Source organism: Enhydra lutris, unplaced genomic scaffold (genome assembly GCF_002288905.1).
Source record: "Enhydra lutris kenyoni isolate GAN:26980312 unplaced genomic scaffold, ASM228890v2 scaffoldscaffold21, whole genome shotgun sequence".
Classification (NCBI taxonomy): domain Eukaryota; kingdom Metazoa; phylum Chordata; class Mammalia; order Carnivora; family Mustelidae; genus Enhydra; species Enhydra lutris.
In genome coordinates, this window is record NW_019154105.1 from 6,228,361 (window position 1) to 6,250,564 (window position 22,204).

At 47.4% G+C, this 22,204-nt stretch overlaps 1 protein-coding gene across 1 annotated transcript in view; it reads right to left on the reverse strand.

Moving 5' to 3' along the window:
* The window catches only part of LOC111149141 (protein Shroom3-like), a 288,780-nt gene that overhangs the window by 33,039 nt on the left and 233,537 nt on the right, over nt 1-22,204 (reverse strand). Inside the window, exons 3-4 of the mRNA XM_022506085.1 lie at nt 20,939-21,067; nt 2,825-2,956 (exon numbers count right to left, since the gene is read on the reverse strand). Of these exons, the coding sequence (XP_022361793.1) occupies nt 2,825-2,956; nt 20,939-21,067 (261 nt within the window). The remainder of the gene's footprint in view (nt 1-2,824; nt 2,957-20,938; nt 21,068-22,204) is intronic.

A 22,204-nucleotide genomic window follows, 5' to 3' on the forward strand; every position in this document is an offset into this window, starting at 1 on the left:
GTGAAGTTCCAAAAGGAAAATAGTGTATTCTAAATTAATTTGGTCCCGGGAACTTTTTTCCAAGGAGCATCTAGTGGATGATTAATGTGTGGAACAGACCGTGGTCAGCAAATATTACAGGGTGGGGGCTTTTTATGTCTTGTTCAGCATTATACCCCCAGTAGCCGGAAATCACCCGAGAGGCAGTACTGATTCTTCAGCATTTTGATACTGTTATTTCGGCCTCCCTGGAGGGGCGTGGATTACTTGGCTTTTCCAGATTTCGTCTGAAGGACTTTAATACCGAGGACCGCTGTGTGAGAGTTCTGCAGGACGGCGAAGAGATCGTGAGCGGGGTCTGACAGCAAGCCGCTGAAATACAGGTTCCGTGAAATCCAGACCTACGCCAGCCTGCAGGCGGTTAAAGTCCCTTGTCTTGTGCTTCCCTCTCCCCTAAGCTCCCTGATGCTCCTGCTTCTCGGTGAGGAACAGATCCGTAAGCTCGGAGCGGAGACTGGGCTTCTAGAGCTAAAGGAAGGCGTCAGACGGATGCCAGCCAGCTGACTTGGCACACCACACCGCTGGATGTCACTGCACTCCTTGGAGAGGCGCCTGGAGTGCGTCTCCACCAACAGCCGCTAACGCCAGGCCCTCTGAGCAGAGCACAGATTGGGGTGAGGCATCTGCCGGCGCCGCACGCCAGACCTGCGGCCCGAACAGACTGCAGCGTGACCTGTGCTGGAGAAGAAGAGAATCCCCAGGTCTGTAGAGCTATGGGTGACGCGGGCTCACCTCGGTCCTCGTACCCCACACTCCTTTGTGCAGACGGTCGGGAGATCTGTCCCGAAGCTTGCATTAGAAGGCACAGTGAGAGACCCTGCTGCCTAAAGCCCCGTGGAGGTTGGGACGGGGAGGAGGACATGGGAGGTGTAGACACGCAGCCTTCAGAGCCCCACACTTCTGGGGCCCAACTCTCTCAGAGCTCACACCGTAGGCAGCTTTTCTGAGCACTGACTGTAGTCGTCCTAACTCTGCTCGTGTGTTTCAGGTTACAGTATGGCCAGATTTGGGGCCTCCCGGGAAGGCGAGGCGTTGGGAGGGTCTACAGGGTCCCACTCTTTAGGTCTGCGAATACACAATGGCATTTTCTGTGCATGCTGGTTTATTCCGTTAGCCTTGGAATTTACTCTCAGGTTTCACTGTGCCTCTGTAAGTCTTCAGCCTGATTATTGTAATTGTCGGAATTACTGAGTGCTTATTATGTTCCAGGAACCGCGCTAAATGTGTTACATGTTTTGCTTAACCCTCACTATGACTCAATGGGATACATACTATTAATTTCATCCTACAGGCAAGAGAAACAAGATCAAAGAGGTGAAATGACTTGATCAAGCGCATCTAGCAGGTGGTGAAGTTGGGATCCAAGCCCAAGTGCCTTCTCACTGTGCTTTCTTCCCTTCGCACCACGAGTTACATCTCACCTTCCAAAGGCCCAGAGAGCGAAAGCGCTGTGCCTGGGTACAGGGGGCACCCGGCCGGGGGGCCCGTTCTCTGAGCTCAGATGGCGAGAATACATCCTTTCAGTGTTCTTAGAAGGGATACGGGCAAGGGAGAGGGGTGTCTGGAACAAGGAGGGTCGCCAGGAAATTCTTTCGGTGGCCTGAAGCCTATCCCAATATGTCGGGAGCCACGTCCATCAGTGACAAGTCTAGGAATTGGCCCTTGATTTGACTGGACGTGAGTGTTAAGTGTTCTGAATCCTGGCCTTGCCAGATGTGGAGGCACCATCTGTTAGTTAAGTAATCCTTCCAGAAGTCCTGCCCCTCCCCCACCTGACCCATCAGCACTTGCTTCTCATTTGCATGCAGGACCCATATCCCCTTGGCACTGCACTCCCTGCCATCACCGTTCTATAAGCACTTCCAAAAAGCCCGAAGCAACACGGTCTAACTGCCTAGCATCAGAAAGTGGATTCTAACTCGCATAGATTCCGAATTTATAGTAAATGTAGGGGGTCCTGACTGAGTACTTTCATATGTCTAGTAGTCAAGTTTGGCTTCCGTCTCCCTAGTGCCACTCAGCGGTTTCAGGTCTGGTTATGACTGTCAGTCCCTCTTCCCAGGACACTGGCGGTGGCCTTGCCTTTTTCTGACTGAACCTTGACTGATAAAACAGGGAAACAGAGGAAGTATAACTAGTAGTTAGTTACATGCCATGGCTCTGACCCCTGACTTGGACTTGAGTCTGGACTCAGGTCCTGATCGGTTGTGTGACCTTGGACAAATTAGTCTCTCCAAGCTTCGATTTCCTGTTCTGTACAATGGGGTTAAGACGACTGGATCTGTTTTACAGGTGTAGATGGAGGCGTGTCCTACCATATGAGATAACTGCACACTGAGAAGGCCCAAGTGTGTGAATTCGGGGTTGGAGCTAAGTTGGGGGACCGGCCTAGCAGAAGGATAAAAACAAGTGGGGAATCCAAATACGCGAATAAGATGATCCCATAAAAAGCAGATACATAGTTGGCCAAGAAGGACAGTAAGCCCCGAGGGGAAAAACTCGTCAGCTTTTCTAGTAGTGTTCCCATGTGTAACTGAGAAACGTCTGAGAACGGGCAGACCCTGAACTTGACTCAGACGGCCTCCCTTTGTGCCGGTCTAGAGTAGGATATGAAGATACTGGTATACAGTAGGAGTTTTAAGAGGATGAGGAAGGAGGTGGGTGGAGAGGCTTAGGAATCGAGGTGAGTGTAAGAAAACATTCTCGAAACAGAAGAAAATGTCCTTTTTTGGGAACAAGACATCAGAAAGAAGAAAAGCCCCAAGTCCCAGCTGGGGCCACTTACCTGGAATGGTATCTCTGGGGCCAAGGAGTGCCAATCGTGCCCGGAGTTATCTGCATCATGCTGGCATCTGGCTGGTCCTCGCCAAATTTGGTTAAATGCCAAGAGTGAGGTCGGCCTGCAGGGTCACTGCGCCTGCGGAGAAACGGGAGAGGGACCGTTCAACATTAGAGTGTTCTCAGACAGTTTCTTCACTGATGGGATTTATAGATTTAAAAGCAGAGACGGCTGTATCCTCAGAGATCAAAAATAATTAATTAATTATTAATTATTGGAATTAAATATTAGAAAGCAGATCTTACTGCTTATTTCTTTTACTAACCATTGCTATTCTCTGCTTTATTAATATTCTTATTTTCATTTTGACATCATTTCAGACTTCCATAAAAATATTGCAAGCTTAGTATAAAGAATTCCTACATAAACCCTAGTGCACTCTTGGTGTGAATGCGAATTGGTACAGTCACTACGGGAAACCGTATGAAAGTTCCTTTAAAAAATTAAAAATAGAACTACCATATGATCCAGCACCCCCACTACTGGGTATATATCCAAAGAAAGTGAATCAGGCTCTGGTAGATATATTTGCTCTCCCATGTTCACTGCAGCATTACTCACAAGAGCCAAGATCTGGAAACAACCTAAATGTCTATCAACGGAGGAACGGACAAAGAAGATGTGGTGTGCGCACACACGCGCGCGCGCACACACACACACACACAGGACTATTATTCAGCCACGACAAAAAAGGAGATCCTGCCATTTGCAACCACTTGGAGATGGACGCTGAGGGTATAATGCTAAGTGACTTAGGCAGACAGGGAAAGATAAATATCCTATGATCTCACTTCTGTGCAGGATCTAAAATAAAGAAGACAAACTCAGAATGACAGACTACAGCTTGGTGACCAGGGGCTGGGCAGTGGGAGATTTGGTAAAAGACTCCAAACTTCAAGTTACAAGATTTATAAGATGGGGGTCCAATGGACAGCATGGGATTATGACTAATGATACTGTGTCATACGCCTGAGTGTTGCCAAGAGAGTAGAGCTCACATGTTTGAACCACAAGAAAGAATAACCATGTGACAGGAGGGATGTGGTCGCTCATACTTTGGAGGGAATCATTTTGCCATTTATAAATGTAACAAATCTATATATTGTATGCCTTAAATTTACACATTACATCTTTCACATTAAATTTACACATTGTTCTTTCTTTTATATCCCAATAAAACTGGGAAAAAAAATTCCCACCTATCCTTCACCTAGATTCCCTACATGGTGACATTTTATGCCACAGTTGCCTCTGTTTATCCATATATAAAAATGGGAACAATAATTCCTTCCCACCTCCCAAGAGACTGTGTGTGGATATACATAAAAAAAGCTTTCTGGGGATTTTGAAGTCCTCTGTCATATCCTGATGCTGGGTCAATTATATTCTTTTAATTTCTTGGTAAGAACTACATAAAAAGCAGCAGCTACCTCAGTGTTAACACTGCTCTAAGTGAGGTGGTATAAACAGCAACATACTTTTGAAATCGTTTTTCATTTTGCAAGTCAGTGACTTCAACTTTTAAATATCCTGCCCTTTTAACACAAAGTGTTGACAAAGCCAAAGGGGAAAAGTGGGTGTCCTTCAACTGCACTGCTGAAGAATAAATTTGGCGAGAAGGATTCCACTACTATAGAAGGTCTGAGTCTGGAGAGAGTGACCGTGCCTTATTTCTGGCAAAAAAGGTGAGGTGAGCTATTAGGAATTTCGTGCTGAAAACTTCTGAACTCTAAGACTAGGGGAAATTTCTACAGTTTACTAACACATGTATAGTATCTAGGAATCCACTTTGATACACCGATGGCAAAGCTGTAAGTACACCCACCGATTTCTTTTCCATGAAAAAAATTTATTAGCTTATGTTACATAAATTTCCCTGATACCAGTAAAATTTCAAGTGTTAAGTATTTCAGAATAATACTAGCCCATGTGTCAGACATGGGTTCTCACCCTGACTTTACTAACTTGCTCTATGACCCCGTGTAAGTTACTTCTTAGGGAGGAGAAGTAAATCTTTGTAAAAGATAAAGACATTAATCAAAGAGGTTGTATTAACCTCATTTTAATCTGAAGCAACTTTAAAAATCTGTAAGAGTATGGAGGACTTGCCAAGAGAGATAATTATTTCCCCAAATACGTGTATTTTTTCTGAAGAGAGGTTGGGGTGATAGGAAAATGATCTGTGCAAAGCAAGGGATAATACAGACACACAAGATTTTTAACTGTCAGTAAATGCTTCTTGAAATGAAGGAAGCTGTAGTCAGAGACTAATGTCTGTGTTGCTAGAGGCCAAGAAAAATGAGGAAAAACTGAAATATCTCTTTATAAAATGCTGGGGATACAGAGAGCCAAAATGTCGCTAAAGGTTATCAGCTCTGCTCTCAGACAAACCTGGATTCTAATCCTGATACCTAAAATCCAAAAGCTAAAAACCGGTGGTAAGTTTCTTAACCATTCTGAGCTTCCTCATCTGAAAAAGGCAGATTATCATAGAACCTATTTGTAGGGTTTTTGTAAGATTAAAAATGAGCTAATATACCCAGCACATAGTAGAGCTCAATAAATGTTAAGTATGATTCTCATCAGTCATTCATTATTAAAGAATTGGTGAAGACTAGAGGGTAGGGAGACAAGCCCGCCAGAGAGATCTACCATGCAGGACAGGAAAGGGGAGAGAGAAGCTGGGAGTGGATGGTAGAGGTGAGCAGAATAGACAGGAACTATTGATGGCAACGAGTCACCCACCTCTGAGCTCCCCAGTAAAGTTCTGAGAATAGATAATTACAGCAGGGGTTACTATGCTCACAGCATGAAAGACCCTGGTCACATTGGTAAGGTCAGGACCTGCCAGGGCAGTGGCTATGAGCTCTAGTCAGAGAGGTAAACATGGGCCAAGATGGACTAGACCTTGTCCACCTGGAAGCTAGGAAAGAAAGAAAGTAGTAGCACAGCCTTGGGCTAAAGAGATGAAATAGAGTGCAAACACAAGAGACCAAGAGTGAAAGGCAAAACATTACGATTTGTCTGGCTCCTTGTCCCCATACTTCTCTAATCCCCATAACATGTCCCAAGTAACCCATGTCTCTGGGTTCAGTATTGGCCCAAAGCTGAACCTGTCCTCTTCTCAGATAGGCCACCAGGGAGCCCCCGGTTAATGGCTCAGTGTCCACGGCGTGGCATTCTTGCCTCTAGCCTCACTCTGACCTTGGACATGCAGCCCGCCAGAAACTAGGTTCCTCAGCTAATTCCTTGAAGCCAGGACACCTCCCCTGAACCCCAGTTCCTCACTGACTTAGATTCCTGCTTTATCTTCCAGGTCCATCCAGGGATTAGAAATTCTTTCTGGTGCCCCGAGCCCCTCAGAGGCTGACACAAATTGCACCGCCCTAAGTCCCACGGCCAGGATTCAAACCCAGTTACCTAGGACTTCAGATACTCAGTAGATGCTGCTGAATAACCATACAGAACTTCGTGAAAACATATAAAGTTGCTTTTGCATGAGGCATCTAGAGACACTTCATATGGGTCCAAATGATCCAAATGGGTCCAAAATGCGTAAGGAGAAAAAAAAACTGTCATCTTCCTTTCTCGTGTTCTGGCTACCTCAATGGGAGGCGTTGGCAGGACCCCTCTCAGAGTAAGATGCCAGCTAGCCCTCTGACTAGGGATGGGCTGTGAGAAGCCAGTGGGTGTACTTGAAAACTGAACTTGGCCTGAGTGTGGTAATGCTGGGAATGGCTCTCCAGCAGCTTCACCCACCAGCTCTCTCTGACCGTGCCTACCTACAAAGGCTGGCTGCTGACAAGTCTTTCCTACCTAAGAGGAATGGACAGACCCCAGTCAAGTCCACAGACTCCACAGAAGATTCCTATTCTGGTCAAGGAGATGAGGTGTGAGCTACTGTTTAATGATCATTTCAGTGGTTCCAGAGAAGCTCTAGTCTGAAACCTCCCGGGAAAGAGAAGGGGGGGTGCCCGGAAGCACAGTACAGCCGCCCGGACTGCGTGTGTCAGTCGGCAGCCCGCTTCAGGAAGGATCGGACATCTTGCAGAAGCTCTGAATCAGACTCCCAGCTGTCCAAGGGGCTCTGCATAGAACAACGAAGACATGTGGAGCTGTTTGAAGTGAAGAAAATTTTTCTTTGTGCTTTGAACACAATCGCGAAGCTTTTTTAAAAAATGTCATCTATCCAGACGCCTCCATGGTTTCTTTACCATTCATTCAGGGGCATCCATCTCCCATAGAAAGGGAGACTTTCTATATCCTAGTCACTATGCTGGCACTGGGGATACAAAGAACAAGGTGTCACTAGACCCAAATAATTCACAATATCGAGGAGGACAACCAAGTTCACTGTGATGAGATGGGTTCCATAATAGAGACCTGTACGAGATGCTTGGTGAACACAGAGGAGGGACTCACTAAGGGGTAAGGTCAAGAAAGCTGCACTTTTACCTACATCATGAAAGATTTTCCAGATGGAAGAGTTTGGGAAAGTGAAGGGAAGGCCATCCAGCTAGAAGACATAGCGTGACAAATGCATGGAAACGTGCAAGCACGTTGTAAAACAACTCAGAGGACCTGGGGAGGAGATGGGTAAGGGAAGAGTAGTAGATAAAGGTGAAGAGATAGGAGGATAGACCTCATTAGAGACCTCTTTAAAGGGTTTGGACAGTATCCTGTGGATTTGGAAGACACCAAATAACCTTAGCCAGAGAGGGGCATGCTTAAATATGGGTATCAGTAAGATATCGTCAATAACAAGGAGAATGAATTCGAGAGAGATGAGATTGGAGGCTCTTCTACTGGCCAGGGTAAGAGGTAATGAGGGCCTGGCACTCAGGCTGTGGGCAGTGAACTTAAAGGGAATGTCCAGCCGCAAGTATTTGAATGTAGATGGTGTAGAAGAGAGGATAGCCAGGGCGCCTGGGTGGCTCAGTGAGTTAAAGTTTCTGCCTTTGGCTCAGGTCATGATCCCAGGATCCTGGGATCGAGCCCCACATTGGGCTCTCTGCTTGGCAGGGAGCCTGCTTCCCTCTCTCTCTCTCTCTCTCTCTGTCTGCCTCTCTGCCTACTTGTGATCTCTCTGTCAAAATAAATAAATAAAATATTTTTAAAAAAAGAGAGAGAGGATAGCCAAGGGGGAAGGATTGCGTAGCTAGGATGATGATAAAATTAACTTTCATACAGAACCATTAGATGGAGGGGGTAGGAATGGAGAGAGGGAGGAGGGAAACAGAGTGGGAAAGTAGATGACTTTCTCTGGGGCATGCAAATGTGAGGAGACTGTGGGGTTTTCAATGGAAGAACATGGCGGGCAGGAGGGTCTAGAGGACGGAAGTCTGGGCTGCACTTAAAAATCAGGAGTCATAAGACACATGGCCTTGGAGAAAAGGCAAGCTGCTTGGGGAGAATGCGTAGGGAGACAAAGGGAGTGGTTAAAGGATGGATCTTTGAGAATCACTATGATTTAGGGGAGAGGAAGCCAAGAGAGAAGCCCAAGAAAAAGCTTCCAGAAAAGTTGGGAGAAAAACTGGGAGAGTGCAGGAATTTCACAGGTTCCTCGTGGAGACAATAAGAAGGAGGAATCGTCAACCACCCCAGCTGTTCCAGAGAAGGCAGTTTGGTGAGGGCGGATGCACGTGCGGTGGATTTGACACAAGTAAGTCTTTGCTGGGGAACTGCAGGGGGCAGATGCCAGACTGGGAGTAAGAGGACGAAGAAGAGAAAACAAAGAGCGAGGGCCGATAATTCTTTTAAACTCTTGGCTCTAAAGGAGAGAAAGAGGGTGGTGGCTAAAAGTCTAGAGATCAGGGAAGGAAAGTTTTTGTTCCTGATGTTTTGTTTTAAAACAAGGAGAAGCACGAGCAAGTGTACATGAGGCTGGGAGCTCCAGGACACAGGACAAAGAGGATGACAGTCCTCAAGACTCATAAGGAAGCAGGAAGGGATGGCAGTCCAGAGCGATGTGGGGAGCAGAACCTTATGTATGTGGGAGTAGAGCCAGAGCCACTGAAATAAGATAGGAGGAGGTAAGATGTGACTCTCTTATGTATGGAAGGGAGCGGGGTGGGAGGAAGACCGGAGAGACTTCAGACCCAATGTCCTCTATCTCGTGATGGTGTCAAAGAAGGGGAAAGTGAGGGGGCTGGTGTGGCGGGTCGGGGCTCAAGGAGCACAACAGCGAGGACTAGAAGAGTTCAAACCTGATAAGAGAGATTTCTAAGAATTAATGACTAAGACAGTGTCCTCCCCTTAAGGAGCTGACATCCAAGTAGGCAGACCAAATGACGTCATTCCTACAGTAAACAATAAGTCACAAAGAAATAATTCCTACAGTAAAGATAAAATAAGTGTCCGAGACTTGAAATGCCAAAACAGGAAACCCATCTTGGGGAGCTTCTTCCTCTAGAACTTGGAGAATTCTCGAGAACTCCAGAGTTGTTGAGAACCTGCCCTGGGGTGGGGTGTCAGGTCTTCTCAACAGACTAAAATATTAAGAACAGAGAGATCTTGAAACAATCAAAAGGTCCGAAAAGACAAAATCAAAAACATATGTTGGGAGAAGCCTTCAGAGATAAGTCTTTTCTTTATAAGATTCTTGCACATGGACAGTTAAGTGATGAAATGAGGGTAAAGAACAACAAAAAAGACGACCGAAATCTCGCCCACTAACTCTCCCACCTTGCTGGGGGGGACATACATCAGAGCAACCTGAAGAAAGAACTGTTTGGCAACATCTAGGAAAAAATTTTAAATAACATATCTATCAAAAGATGGAAAAACAAGCTAAATGCTCGTCAGTAGCAGACTTGTTAAATCACTTGTAGTACAACCATAGAAGAGAACACTTTTGTGGCCATTAAAAGAATGGAGTAGCTCTGTACCTGCTGGCATGGGAAGATCTCCAAAATATATGGTTAGATGATGACGGTAAGGTATGGCGCCATGAGTACAGTATGCTGCAGCAGGGAAGGAGAAAATATACGTAACCCCTTATATGTTTATTAGTGCAAAGAATATTCTGGAGTGATGCTTGAGAAACTAGAAACAGTGACTGTCTCTGAGGAGGAAAACTTATTTTTTGCTGTACTTCCTTCTGTAACTTTTGAATTGTGTACCATGCCCAAGTATTACCTATTAAAAAGCACGGTATTTCAAAAATAGCCTCTCGTTTTAAAAATACATCACATTGTATCTTGAGATAACCAAAAAAGTCAGACAGCTGTTGGCCGACTTTTTCAATGATGCCAATAATTTAGTAAACATTCCTAAAGAGCACATCATGCTTTCATATTTTGGGATCACTTTGATCTGTAAGAAGATAAGGACATACTTTCCTAAAGGGCATTACATCATGAGCATATCAAAAAGAGTCAGGAGACGATTTAATTTTAAAATGTGAACAAACCGGGTTTTGCATGTGGGCGTAACTCAAACAATGCCCTTCTGTGGCATTCCTGACCACAAACAAGGAAGCGCGACCGCGTGGGCTGGGCAGGCAGATGGAACTGGAACTAGCAAGTGACATGACGTCCTTCTCAGACGACTGTGCCCTGACGCTGATTCAGGAATGCCGAGCTTATTTCTGAAAGTCTATGAGCAAGTGCAGGCCACACAAGCTCTAGCCACTGGTCACCTGCTGTGTGCCTTCTACCTCGACGAACTCTAGCTGGAGTTCCGAGAGGTCACCGATGGCCACAAGGAGTTTATAATCTTGTTGGGGAGCCTTACATGCAAGAAAAACCATTAGAGTCATTATTCACAGATTCAAAAAATATTTGAGTGCCCGCAGGCGCTCAGTGATGTTTTCTGACTTACTCTTTGTACTGTCTTCATGCGACAGGGCAAGTAATGAGAGAATGAAGTAAATAAGAAAAACTAAGCAACTTGTCCACAGTCTCAAGGGTAGTGGGGGGCAGAGTTGATACGAAACTCACGCATCTGCCCCCAGGCCTGTGCTCCTCTCGTCTAAGCTGCGAGCAGCAGAAACAGAGTAGAGACAGACAGTTAAGCAAATACACAGGATGTTTTCATGCAGTTCTACGGGTCCTGAAGGAAATAAAGCTGAGCAATGTGAGCGTGTCATTGAGGGTGTCCGCTCCTGGGTCAGGAACAGCCTCTCTGAGGGCGACATGGGAGCCGAGCCCTCAACGAGGAGCGTCAGCCGTGCAGGAGCTGGGGCGGAGTGTTTAGCAGGGACGGATGGACCGAGCAAGGAAACACAAAGGCCCTGGGGTGGGAATGAATCTGCGGTTTTCAAGAAGCACGAGAGAGTGTGACCGGAGCCGTGAGACTGAAGTGCAGACGGCAGGAGAAGTCACCGGGTAGTTCATCTGGGGCCACGCGGGCTCTGGAGGGATCTGGGCTATGAGCAGCTCGCGTGCTGTCCACCGTCAAGAACAGGATCCGGTGGCGCCTGGGTGGCTCAGTGGGTTGAGCCTCTGCCTTCGGCTCAGGTCATGATCTCAGGGTCCTGGGATCAAGCCCCGCATCGGGCTCTCTGCTCAGCGGGGAGCCTGCCTCCCCCCCTCTCTGCCTGCCTCTCTGCCTACTTGTGATCTCTGTCAAATAAATAAAATCTTAAAAAAAAAAAAAAAAAAAAAAAGATTAGGATCTGAAGTTGGCCAGAAGGCCTGGAGGTAGCGTGGGGCTTCTGACAATCTTGAAGGATTCGTATGCTCTGGATAAATGGAGAAGGGGACAGCCTTCACTTGGAACATTAAAATGTCTAAGAGCTCGAGTTCATTTTTCTGTTGATACCGTGCCGTGACAAGCTGTTATAACTGACACCTTGTGTCGACTCTTCTGGGAGCACCAACCTTCTAAAACCGTGCCAGTTCTCAACCGGACGTGGGTTGACTATGTAATAATACAAAGTAGACCACCAGCTCTACCAAGTAAAACATCCCGTTTCCTAACCTCCCTACCCCCCAACCACCGTCCGTACAGGGCACGACACGCTGTGATAGATGACCAAGTCCAACCCGAGATTCTGGTCTTAAGCATCTACCCCCCCAAGCCCCAATATATCAATATATTCTGCAAATTAGGTCTACTGAATTAACGGGTCATGGATGTGGGTCAAGGGTCTTCCTGATATACTCACTGAGTACCATGTGCTTGGACCAGGGTAAAGCAGGTTCCCGAAGGTTCTTTTTGCGTGTCACTGCTATTTTCCCCCGATTTTTCCTCATCTATTTTTAAAATCACAAAGTACTTCAAACATACATAAATATATTCAAATTATTATAAAGAACACCCATGTACTCATCACCAAAATTAATTAAATCTTAATATTTTCCGCATATTGATTTCAGGTGTTCTTTTGAATAGGTAATTAATTCACATAATTTTAAAAAAAAGATCAAAGCCATTGCGAAGTCTTACTCAGCGCTTCCCAGCCTGCGCCCCACATTTCTCTTCAGGACCTAGTGTCCTCGTGCCGTATTTTCCTTTAAAGCTGCTTCATATTCCCTTGTGTGCATGTATCATATTTATTTAATCAGACCCTTGTTGTAGATACTTTTTGATTGTCAGTCTTTTGCTATTACAAATCATGCTTCAGTGAGTAACCAAGGCCGTACACTGTTTTCTATCCATGCTGACATATCACGGCAGAAATTCCCAGTAGAATCGTTGGCTCAAAACATGCACTTGCAGTTGTGCTAGTTAATGCTAAATTGCCCCTTTCACGTAACTTTAGAGAGAGGGCAAACTCACTATGAACAATAAATGTCATGTATAAGTAATTTGGTGGGGGACGGAGTGGGGGGGTAGACTATGTCTGCAGTGTGCTGGAACAGACGACAGAACAAGGCCCTTGTAGGCGTTTCCTGTTTACAGGACAATGAGAGGCCCCAAATACTGATGACAGAAGTAAATGACAGAAAAGACTGAACACAATGACCAAGCCAAGCACCCTGAGCTGTACTGATAACATTGTTTCATTCCATAGATCCAGAAGGCACTCTGTCTGCAATAAAAATTAGGGTATACTGGGGCGCCTGGGTGGCTCAGTGGGTTAAAGCCTCTGCTCTCAGCTCGGGTCATGGTCCCAGGGTCCTGGGATCGAGCCTTGCATCAGGCTCTCTGCTCAGCAGGGAGCCTGCCTCCCCCCTCTCTCTGCCTGCCTCTCTGCCTGCTTGTGATCTCTGTCTGTCCAATAAATAAATAAAATCCTTAAAAAAAAAATTAAGGTATACTGAGCTCTGTTTTCTACATGCTCACAGGACACAGGAAAGCTGTCAAAATCTTTAAAGAGTTGAAAAAGCCTATCATCTTCCAAAATACAAAAAAAAAAGAAGAAAAAATAAAGGTGGTAATTGTGCATTCACACACTGTTGGCAAAGACATTGTTTTTGAGAAATCCTTTACCCCCCCCCCCCTTAAAGCATTGTTAGCTTCTTCAAGGCTATATTTCAGACTTTGCAGATTCACAGAAAAATTCAAGCAAAATTTTCTAAGGCTTTTATAATTGCCTCACTAACATCTGTGTTTTAAACAAGTGGTTCAGTGGGTAGAAAGGTATGCATTAGGTAATATAACCCCATAGCAACACAGTCCTTTCTGGAAAGAGAAGTTCTTTTTAAATGTCACATCCTGATAATATGCCCTGGGGAACTTTCGGCCGTGACAACGGAATCACACGCAAGCAAGCAAGAGTGAAGTGTGCTAAGTGACCCACAGAAGCCTCTAACATCTAAAATTTGTGTAAAAGATGAAAAATCTTTTCTAGTAAAATGCTTTACCCCGTTCCTCACACCTGTCCCAACAGCCTTTCATTGCTGGTTTATCTGCTCCCCGACTCTCGATTCTGGCATGTTTTTGAAAAGATCGAAATTTTATTAATAACCAAAGAAAACTATTATCATGAAGGAGAGGGACTAGCAGTGGGGGTGGGCGATTTTCACTTAGTCACCAATGGGTGATGGTGTTGAAATGTCTTTTGCTCAGTCGCCCTCTCTTTCTGCCCTCCTCCTCTCTCTCTGAGGAATCAAAGAGTCAACTGTCCTTCCCACACCTGAACGTGTGCAAAGAAGCCACTGCAGAAGTCGAGGCAAACGCTGTGACATCTCTCATCCGTGAGAGCCCTCATTTTGTCCTCCACTGACTTTCCAAATTCAATTACAATAGAATAAGTTCCAATGACCAATAATCTATTCTTTTCAAATCTCAATTTGCAACCAGACAGTTTGTTGGAGGAGGGAAAGAGGGACTGGCTTTTACCAATTTCTTCAGAGAGCAGATATTATGATTTTAGAATTTTCTTCTCTACTTCTCTGTGCCATAGACTATATGTTGCTAGAGCTCAGATTAATCACTTCCGTGCTGGTTTGTTTTCATCTTCCGCACACAGACACCCACAAACATACTCATGGGTCTCAGAGAGGGTCAGATAGTTACAGAGAACTAGGAATATTGTGTGTGCCCCTGAATTTCGGCCCGCTTTAAGGAGAAGCTGCTTGGGGGTTCTGCCAGAGGGTTCCTGCTGGATAAATGAGAAGCTGTTCAGCAGGGCACAATAAAAGGCGTGTATGGCTCTTTTCCTCAACCCAGGGGGCTGCAGGGCAGAGGGGCAGGAAGAGAAGGTATCCTACCACTGTGCTGGAAACACTCCTCCTCTTCCTTTGTATACACCCACACAAGATTGTCCTCTGAGAGGTTTTTTTAAAAAAAGATTTTATTTATTTATTTGACAGACAGAGATCACAAGTAGGCAGAGAGGCAGGCAGAGAGAGAGGAGGAAGCAGGCTCCGTGCCGAGCAGAGATCTCGATGTGGGGCTCGATCCCAGGACCCTGGGACCATGACCTGAGCCGAAGGCAAATGCTTAACCCACTGAACCACCCAGGTGTCCCACTCCCCAAAGTATAAATTGCATTTCATTTGCCAAAACAAGTGAAGAAAAGGTGTTTTGTTGTTGTTGTTGTTTGTTTTGTTTTTTTTTTGGTGAGGCAAAAGCCTCACCTTTTGGAAGTTACTTTTTCCCAAACACCCTTCCATTAAACACAACGAGATGATCCCTGAACCGTGAACACTAAAGAAACGGAATTCTCTCGTGGGACAAGTATGATGCATTGCATTGTTTTCCTCTTCTCTAATTCACGTTCTTGTCATTTCAAGAAAGAGGCCATAAATAAGCAATTAAAGGCAACATGAAAACAAAGGGAAGGACAGAAAGAATTCACTTTTGAAAAATACCTTCAACGGTGGTCAAAGGAAGAATCCACATTTTAGAATCATACCAGAAATGGGTGGTTCATTAAAAGAAAGCTTTTCAATATTACAGAAACCCGAGTGAAAAGAAGACAGGCTGAAAACTTTAGGAACATGAGGCTGCAGTCCCTCAGATCTACCGTCCCAGCACTTTCATGGTAAATTTTACAAGGAGAGTTCGACCACCACCGCCACTCACATAGCCTGACCCTGGTGAGGGTGGGGGAGGGGAATAAAACAACTCGGGAGAATGCTTCTCTCCTATTCACTTTCCATGAAAGAATGCCAAATAAAACTCGAAAAACCAGCCTGGTGAGCTCTCTCTGTGTTCGATAATCTAAGCAGTCCCTACTTTCTTTTTCACCTTTTACATGGTGTAAAAGCAAGAAGAACTTCTTTAGTAATAAATATTCAAATCACCTTGAGATCCAGAACACTGCGGTGACCGACGGCTGCATCCTCTTTTCCCTATGCTACGTGTTCTTTTAAATGATGGTGTCCCAGGAAGCAAGCACTGGCCTGAAGCCCAGCTCCAAACAAAATCCTTGAGTCAAGACTATGTAAGAATGAAAGCTGATTCAGGGGCACCGGGATGGCTCAGTGCTTTAAAGCCTCTGCCTTCAGCTCAGGTCATGGTCCCACGGTCCTGGGATCAAGCCCCGCATCCGGCTCCCTGCTCAGCGCGGAGCCTGCTTCTCCCTCTCCCTCCACCCCTCCCCCTGGTTGTTGTTTCTCTCTCTCTCTCTCTCTCTCTCAAAAAAATAAAATCTTGAAAAAAAAAAAAAGAATAAAGCTGACTCAAGTTACTGTGACTAGGGAAAAGATCAGGTATTTACACCTGCTACTCTGATGCAGTTACACGATGTACAATGGCCATCTCAGTAAACTCTTCTTTTCATGTAAAGTCAAAGTTCAATGAGAAGACGACACCTTGTCTTTAACATTGAGAATATAGTCACAGGTTCCTCCTCTTCGAACCAATGTTGGTCACGAGAATAGAGAAGCACTTGGCTGTTAGCGCACAGATAATCATTCCTTATGAGAAACGGGAATGGTGACTGTGGAATTCCCCAGGGAAATGGGGAGGCAGAACCATCAAGTGCACGACACAAAGCGATTGCTAATCTGAATGAGATAAAAGCCAATCCAAACACCCTCATCATCAGAAATACGGTGACTGTACACCAAGGACAGAGAATGATCGGAAATTCCCAGGCAGAAATATTCACAGCACCGAATTACACGAGGTCTCAAACAATGAAAATTTTCAAGGACAATTTAGAAAAACGGGCTTAAACTAAACACGCGGTCATTTTTCTTTATGAAGAGATACAACATCGAAGACAACCTGTGAAAGCTTCGCCGTCCAGGGTCCTACAAAGAAAGTGCTAAAGCTCACATCCACATAGCAGGGACTTACCTGGGGGTGAGCAGAAGCATCCCAGCTAACAGCCCTCGGGCCAGCTGCATGTCGTATTCAGGGGTGGGATAAAAGGCCATTTCTCCCGGCTACTGCTCTCTCCCTGTCCCGGCAACACCCTGAGCCTCCTGTCCTAGCCGGAACCGCCCTGAGCTCACTAAGTGAGCCGCTGGCCGGGCGGGACCTTCATTCCCGGTCACCTCTGCAAACTGGCCAACTAAAATTCAATTCCCGCCCAGTCCGAGTGAAGAAGGGAAGGTGACGCTGGGAGCTTCTCCTGAGAAGACAGCGTCTCAGTCAAGAGCATGCAGCTGAGAAATGCTAGAGTCCCACACTTCGTGGGCAGGAGGAGCAGAGCAGCAAGGAAAACCACCGGCTGATTCGATGCCTCAAGCGGGACTCGGGCAGTTTCCTTGAATGATCCCTGCCAAACCCGTGCCCTCCTCCGCAGACAAAAATGCCACTGTCTGCAAAAGTGTGTGTCAACTGCTTTAGGCTTCCCAGTCCGGGAGGCCACTGCAGCTGGGCTCCAAACCAGTATCACTAGACCTTGTAAGGCCACGCTGTCCTGTAAAGGCCAAGTCGGTGGCCCCAGGACAAACCTCAGAGCCAAGGGCAGGGCAGCGAGCCTGGTGAACCAGCCTCACTGCTCAACAGAGAATGAATTAGGGGTCAAAACCCGAGCTCCTACCATGGCTTTGCCTTGATTCATTTTCCAGAGCCCAGACCACCATGTGGCAAATGCTTAACGAGCAGATGAGACGGTTGTAATGACGGTGGAGACTGGTGGGGGAAGAGCTGGGAAGTTTCTAAGGGAAAGCACTAGCTCAGGAAATCCTGAGTTTTAGGTTGGAACATTTTGTTTCCTTTACCAGCACTCTGAAGTTCCCTGGCCTGGGCTGGACAGATTTCATGGGGACGTTCCTGTTAGGGTAAGTGAGATCGCAGGATTCCCGCTGACAGGTTGGGTAAGCGCCTTCAGGGGTCTACGCGGAAAGGGAAGGTTGAGATTGGATCTGTGAGGACATCAAGCCCTGGGCCACCAAGAATTTCTCTTTGTCAACCTGGGTCCTTGGCTGGACCAAGAAACTACACTTAGGGGGATGGAGTTTCTTGCTTTTACTCTTTCATTTTTCTTATACAAAAATGAGAAAATCCTTCCTGGCTATTTTCTCTGCAAAAAAAGGAACTCTCTATCACTCTGACCCCGTGCACTTGGAATTGGCTCATGACGGGGCACTTTTCAATTCTAAAATCTGTGACCTGACAAATTAGATTTGTTCAACGCCCACTACTAACCTCCCAGCTCAACACTTGGAAGACTCCTAAGAAGCCGATGGGCACATCACTTCTGCTCTAAGGGGAGGCCCAGGACACCGGCGCCTTACACCTTTCCGGAATTCAGCGCAAGATTTAGACCAGAGCCAGCCCGAAGGAGCAGCCAATGACCAAAACCGGAATAAAGTACGCGATCAAGTGACAGTCTCTTTGGATTACAACCCACAGAATAAAGTAAATGTGAAGGAGTCCTTACTGATATAAACAGTTAAAAAAAAGTGGGGAAACAGAAAAATTCCGATTAATAAATGTAGAAGGAATGAAGGAAATACAGAGCCATCTTAGAATATTCTAGTAATAAATGTTGCAGAGAATATACCTTGATTACTTGGTTGTGGTGAGGTCTACCAGGAGTAAGACATCCTGACATCACGTAATCCCTAACAGGACATGCTCAGAAGGACACATCACTTCTGCGGTAAACTTGGCAAAAATGGAGAACTTCAGTCTAACCATGAGACAGCATCAAACAAACCCAAACAGAAGGCATTCTACGAAATACTGGCCCATACTCTTCTAATGTGTCAAGGCCAGAAAAGACCAGGAAAGCCTGAGCAAATACCCAATATCAGAGATGACAGGAAACTGAGGAAACATGACAAAGACGACGTGGAATCCTGGCACAAAAAGGGACAGCCGTAGAAGAAAAAAAATGATAAAATCCAATTAAAGTCTACAGTTTATAAGTCTTAGCGTCTGTAGTCAACAGCACTTCACCAATGTCAGTGTTTTGGTTCTGCTCTTTGGACTATGGTTGTAAGAGTTGCTAACTTTAGGGAGAGCTGGGGGGTGGGTGTAGCAGAAATCTCTTTACTATTTTTGCAACTTTCTTATGAGTTTACAATTATTTCAGAATAAAAAGTAAAAACCAAAATGGGCAGGATTTAAGACCGGAGTATAACTCGATGAGAACCGCCCCAATTTCTAAGTTCAGTCCTACATCAGTGACGCTTAGAGTGAGGACGCCTCTTCCTCTAGGAAAGAAGCCCACCACTGCAGGGGCGCACAGTGAACACAGCTGTGGAGTCAGGACACACACCTAAAATTCCCAGAGTTTACGGAGTTAGAGGGACATGACTGGGAGCACACTGTATGCAACACAGAGGTCATGACGTTTTTAAAAGGCAGTTGCTTGCGATCTCCTCCCTGCCAGTCTCCCTTTACACGGACAGAGCACCGCCGGCCAGCTCTGACCATGCTGGTGAGGGCAGCCCCGGCTTGTTTTAGAGATAGTCTCTGTGGGTAGGACACCATCTGGATATGCAGTTAGGTTCATTTGTTTTATCCAACTGTTAGAGACCGCTGTGTAAAATCTTTCATTGTTTCAAGCTCAGACTCAGGTCTGGAGATTGCCGTGCTCAAGCAGGCGCTCCTTCCGGCTCCGCTCTTCTGCCTGCGCCAGCCAGGGTCACGGTCCCACGGTTACCCCAGGGGCCCCACCAGCAGCAGCTCGGAGGTCACACGATTTCATCTTCCTCCTCCCTTCTCCCATCCTGATGTGCTATCAGTCTTCCTCCCAAGTTCATCTCACATCTTATCTGCTTTCTTGTCCCATCACCACTTGCTCGGTTCAATCCCGATCATTCTCCACCCACCCCCACCCCCCAAGGGGCAACTGCAGTAACTTCTTCGGCACAACTCTCTGGCCTTGAGTACGTTGGGGCCGAGGCCCAGCCAGCCTACACAGCCCGGCGGAGTCTTGCTAAACAGAAGGTTCTGGTTCTCTACTCTGTGACGACCCAAGGAGGCGGGAGGGCACAGTGCTCGGGGCTCTGCTGCTTCGGGCTGGCCCGGAACAGCCTTTGCCAGCCGGCTGCCTTGTAGCCAGTGCCCTCTGCCTGCCGGACCTGTCCCCGATCAGTATATTCAAACTTCTTTGGAGTCTCTTATTCGAATGAAATCTTACAGAGAACTTAAATGGAGACGCCGTAAACAGGGAAAATTGTCTAAATCCAAATTTACAATGTCCACGTCTTCATCACGCGAGTCACCGGGTCTGCAAGGAAGAGCCGTGAACTGAAATCGGGAAGGGACGAGCAGCACTTACTGAGCATTCAAGGCGTGCTGGGTACTGCCCCACCTGCTTTCTGTGTGTTCGGACTTTCCATGCTTTCAGCCACCCTGGGATTAGTTACTAAACTCGTCTTACAGACTGGAAACAGGGAGCGAGGGTAACATGCGCGCTTACAAAAGAAGGGGCAGCATCACGACGGATGCATCACGACATCTGCTTCCATGGACCCCCCAGCACTCTGTGTTCTCCTGCCCCCCATGCTGGCACAGACACACGTGGGAACGGACAGCACAGAAGCCACACCATCACCGTCGTGCCCCTGACATTCACCTCCCCTGACACTCCGTCCTCGCTCCCTCCGGGCGGGTTCTGTGCTTAGTGCTTGGCGCATCTCAGCAAACTGAATTCCCAGGGTTTTACTAGGAAGTAAGTCGTCATGCTCAAGGCAAGAAACGGCGGCACCTGTGAGCTCGAAGTGAACCTGAGCCCACCGCCTCCTCGCTGAATAATGGTGCGGACTCCACGGGACTGGTGTGGGAAATGATGAGAAAGGCCAAGGTCATGCGTGCCACTGAGCGCGCAGGAGCAGGGGGGAAGCACAGGGACACGGCTGCGAACTTCTACGGGGCCGACTTTATCATCCTACGACGTTCCTCCATGAACGGATGACGAGACGTTTTCATGACTATCAGTCCAAAGACAAATGAGTCTCACTTTAGTGTAACACACTGGTCCTTTCCAGAGCATCTAAGACATTGGTTCGTACGTTGCTTTGAGTATTTTTGATTCTAGTTTTAAAAGCAGTGGTTGATGTGTCTTTAAAAAGAGATCTGAGTCAAGCGATTTGTGGGAGCCCCACTTGACCTCCCAGGAACTTAAAGATTTCTTCAGAACCGAGTTTGAAAATTACCACGAACCTCCTCGGAGCTCCTCCGGGACCTCCCCATTCAGCCGCTCCCGACCTCGCGCTCTAGCCTGTCTCTTGACTCCCAGCCTTGGCCCCCAGCTCCCTTTTCCCTCGGCCGAGTCCCTTCTCCTGAATCCCCCGCACAGGCCTCCGAGCCTCTTACCTGTGCTTCGGCCGCCGCTTAGCCTCTCCCGACCACGCGGCTTTCCTGTGCTGGGGGCGGGAGGCCGGGGGCTCCGGGCTGCGGTCAGACGAGCCGGCACCCACGGGGCCCGGGGCTGCACACACATCTCTGGCAAAAAGAGGAAAACGAGAAGCTGAGCGCGATGGTGTTCAAGGGCAGGGGCACAAACAAAGCGACAGGAAAACGCGTGAACATGAACACGGGGTCAGAGCAGAGCGGCCGAGCGAGGCGGCCGTTCTCAGCTGCCCCCACTGAGCTCTGCGCCCCGGGGAAGGCGAATCCCCTCCTCGGGTCTTCATCCTTCCCGTATGACGTCCCTGTGAAGCACTAAAGTGTCCTTCCCCGTCTCCGAAGACCCAGGTTTTCCGACCACAGGGGAGAAGAAGGAGACACTACAATGAAGGTGAACTCCCCCGTCATCCAGCCTCTACCCATCGGTAAAGAGGAGAAACTGGCCCCCTTGAAGCACGTGGCCAGGCAAGGTGGCTCCCGGGAACCCGGGCCCCGCCGCTTCCCGTCTCAACTTCATTACCCGGAGCGAGACCCCCAAGTGAGCAGCCCCCGCTGCTCGGCTGCGCAGAGGAACGTGCCAACTCTTGACCCTGAGCTATTTCGGATTGTCCAGATGCCACTGTGCTGGAAGCGAGCCCTTTCTGTGTCCGTTAAAATCCATCCCCTGCCCCGTCCCGAACACCATTCCCTTAACGCCTCCGCTCCGCACTCCCCGGCAGTCAGAGAAGGTTTTCAGCCCTGCGTGGCCACTGTGTTCTGCCGGGACAGCAGGGGCATTTCTCCTCCGTCGGAGCATCTCAGCCCCCAAAGTCTGAGCTGCTGTCACTTGGGAATGGAAAGACGCGGGGCAAACTGCCCTCTGAGCCTCGCGCTCCGCATCATAACGTCAGGATGAGACGGTTAGGAGGTTAGGAGCCTCTCCGAGCTGGACTCTTCCTGCTGACCAGCCCTGGGACACCGTCCCCTCTGTGCCCCGGTTCTCTCAGCTCTAAAATGGGTGCACAAAAACACCCACACTTCCACGGAGCTGTTGAGAAGCTTAAACTAATTCTGCTGAAGGCCTGAGAACAGAGCCCGGCACATCTTCGGCGCTCAGCAAAGTAGCCAGTAGCAGCAGCCTGTCCTGCAGAGCTGCTCGGAGGGCTCTCAAGGACTCGTTAACTGTCCACATCCTGCCTCCATGGGGGACACGCCTGATTATTCTCACCATCATTTACAGCGGTACCTCCACTT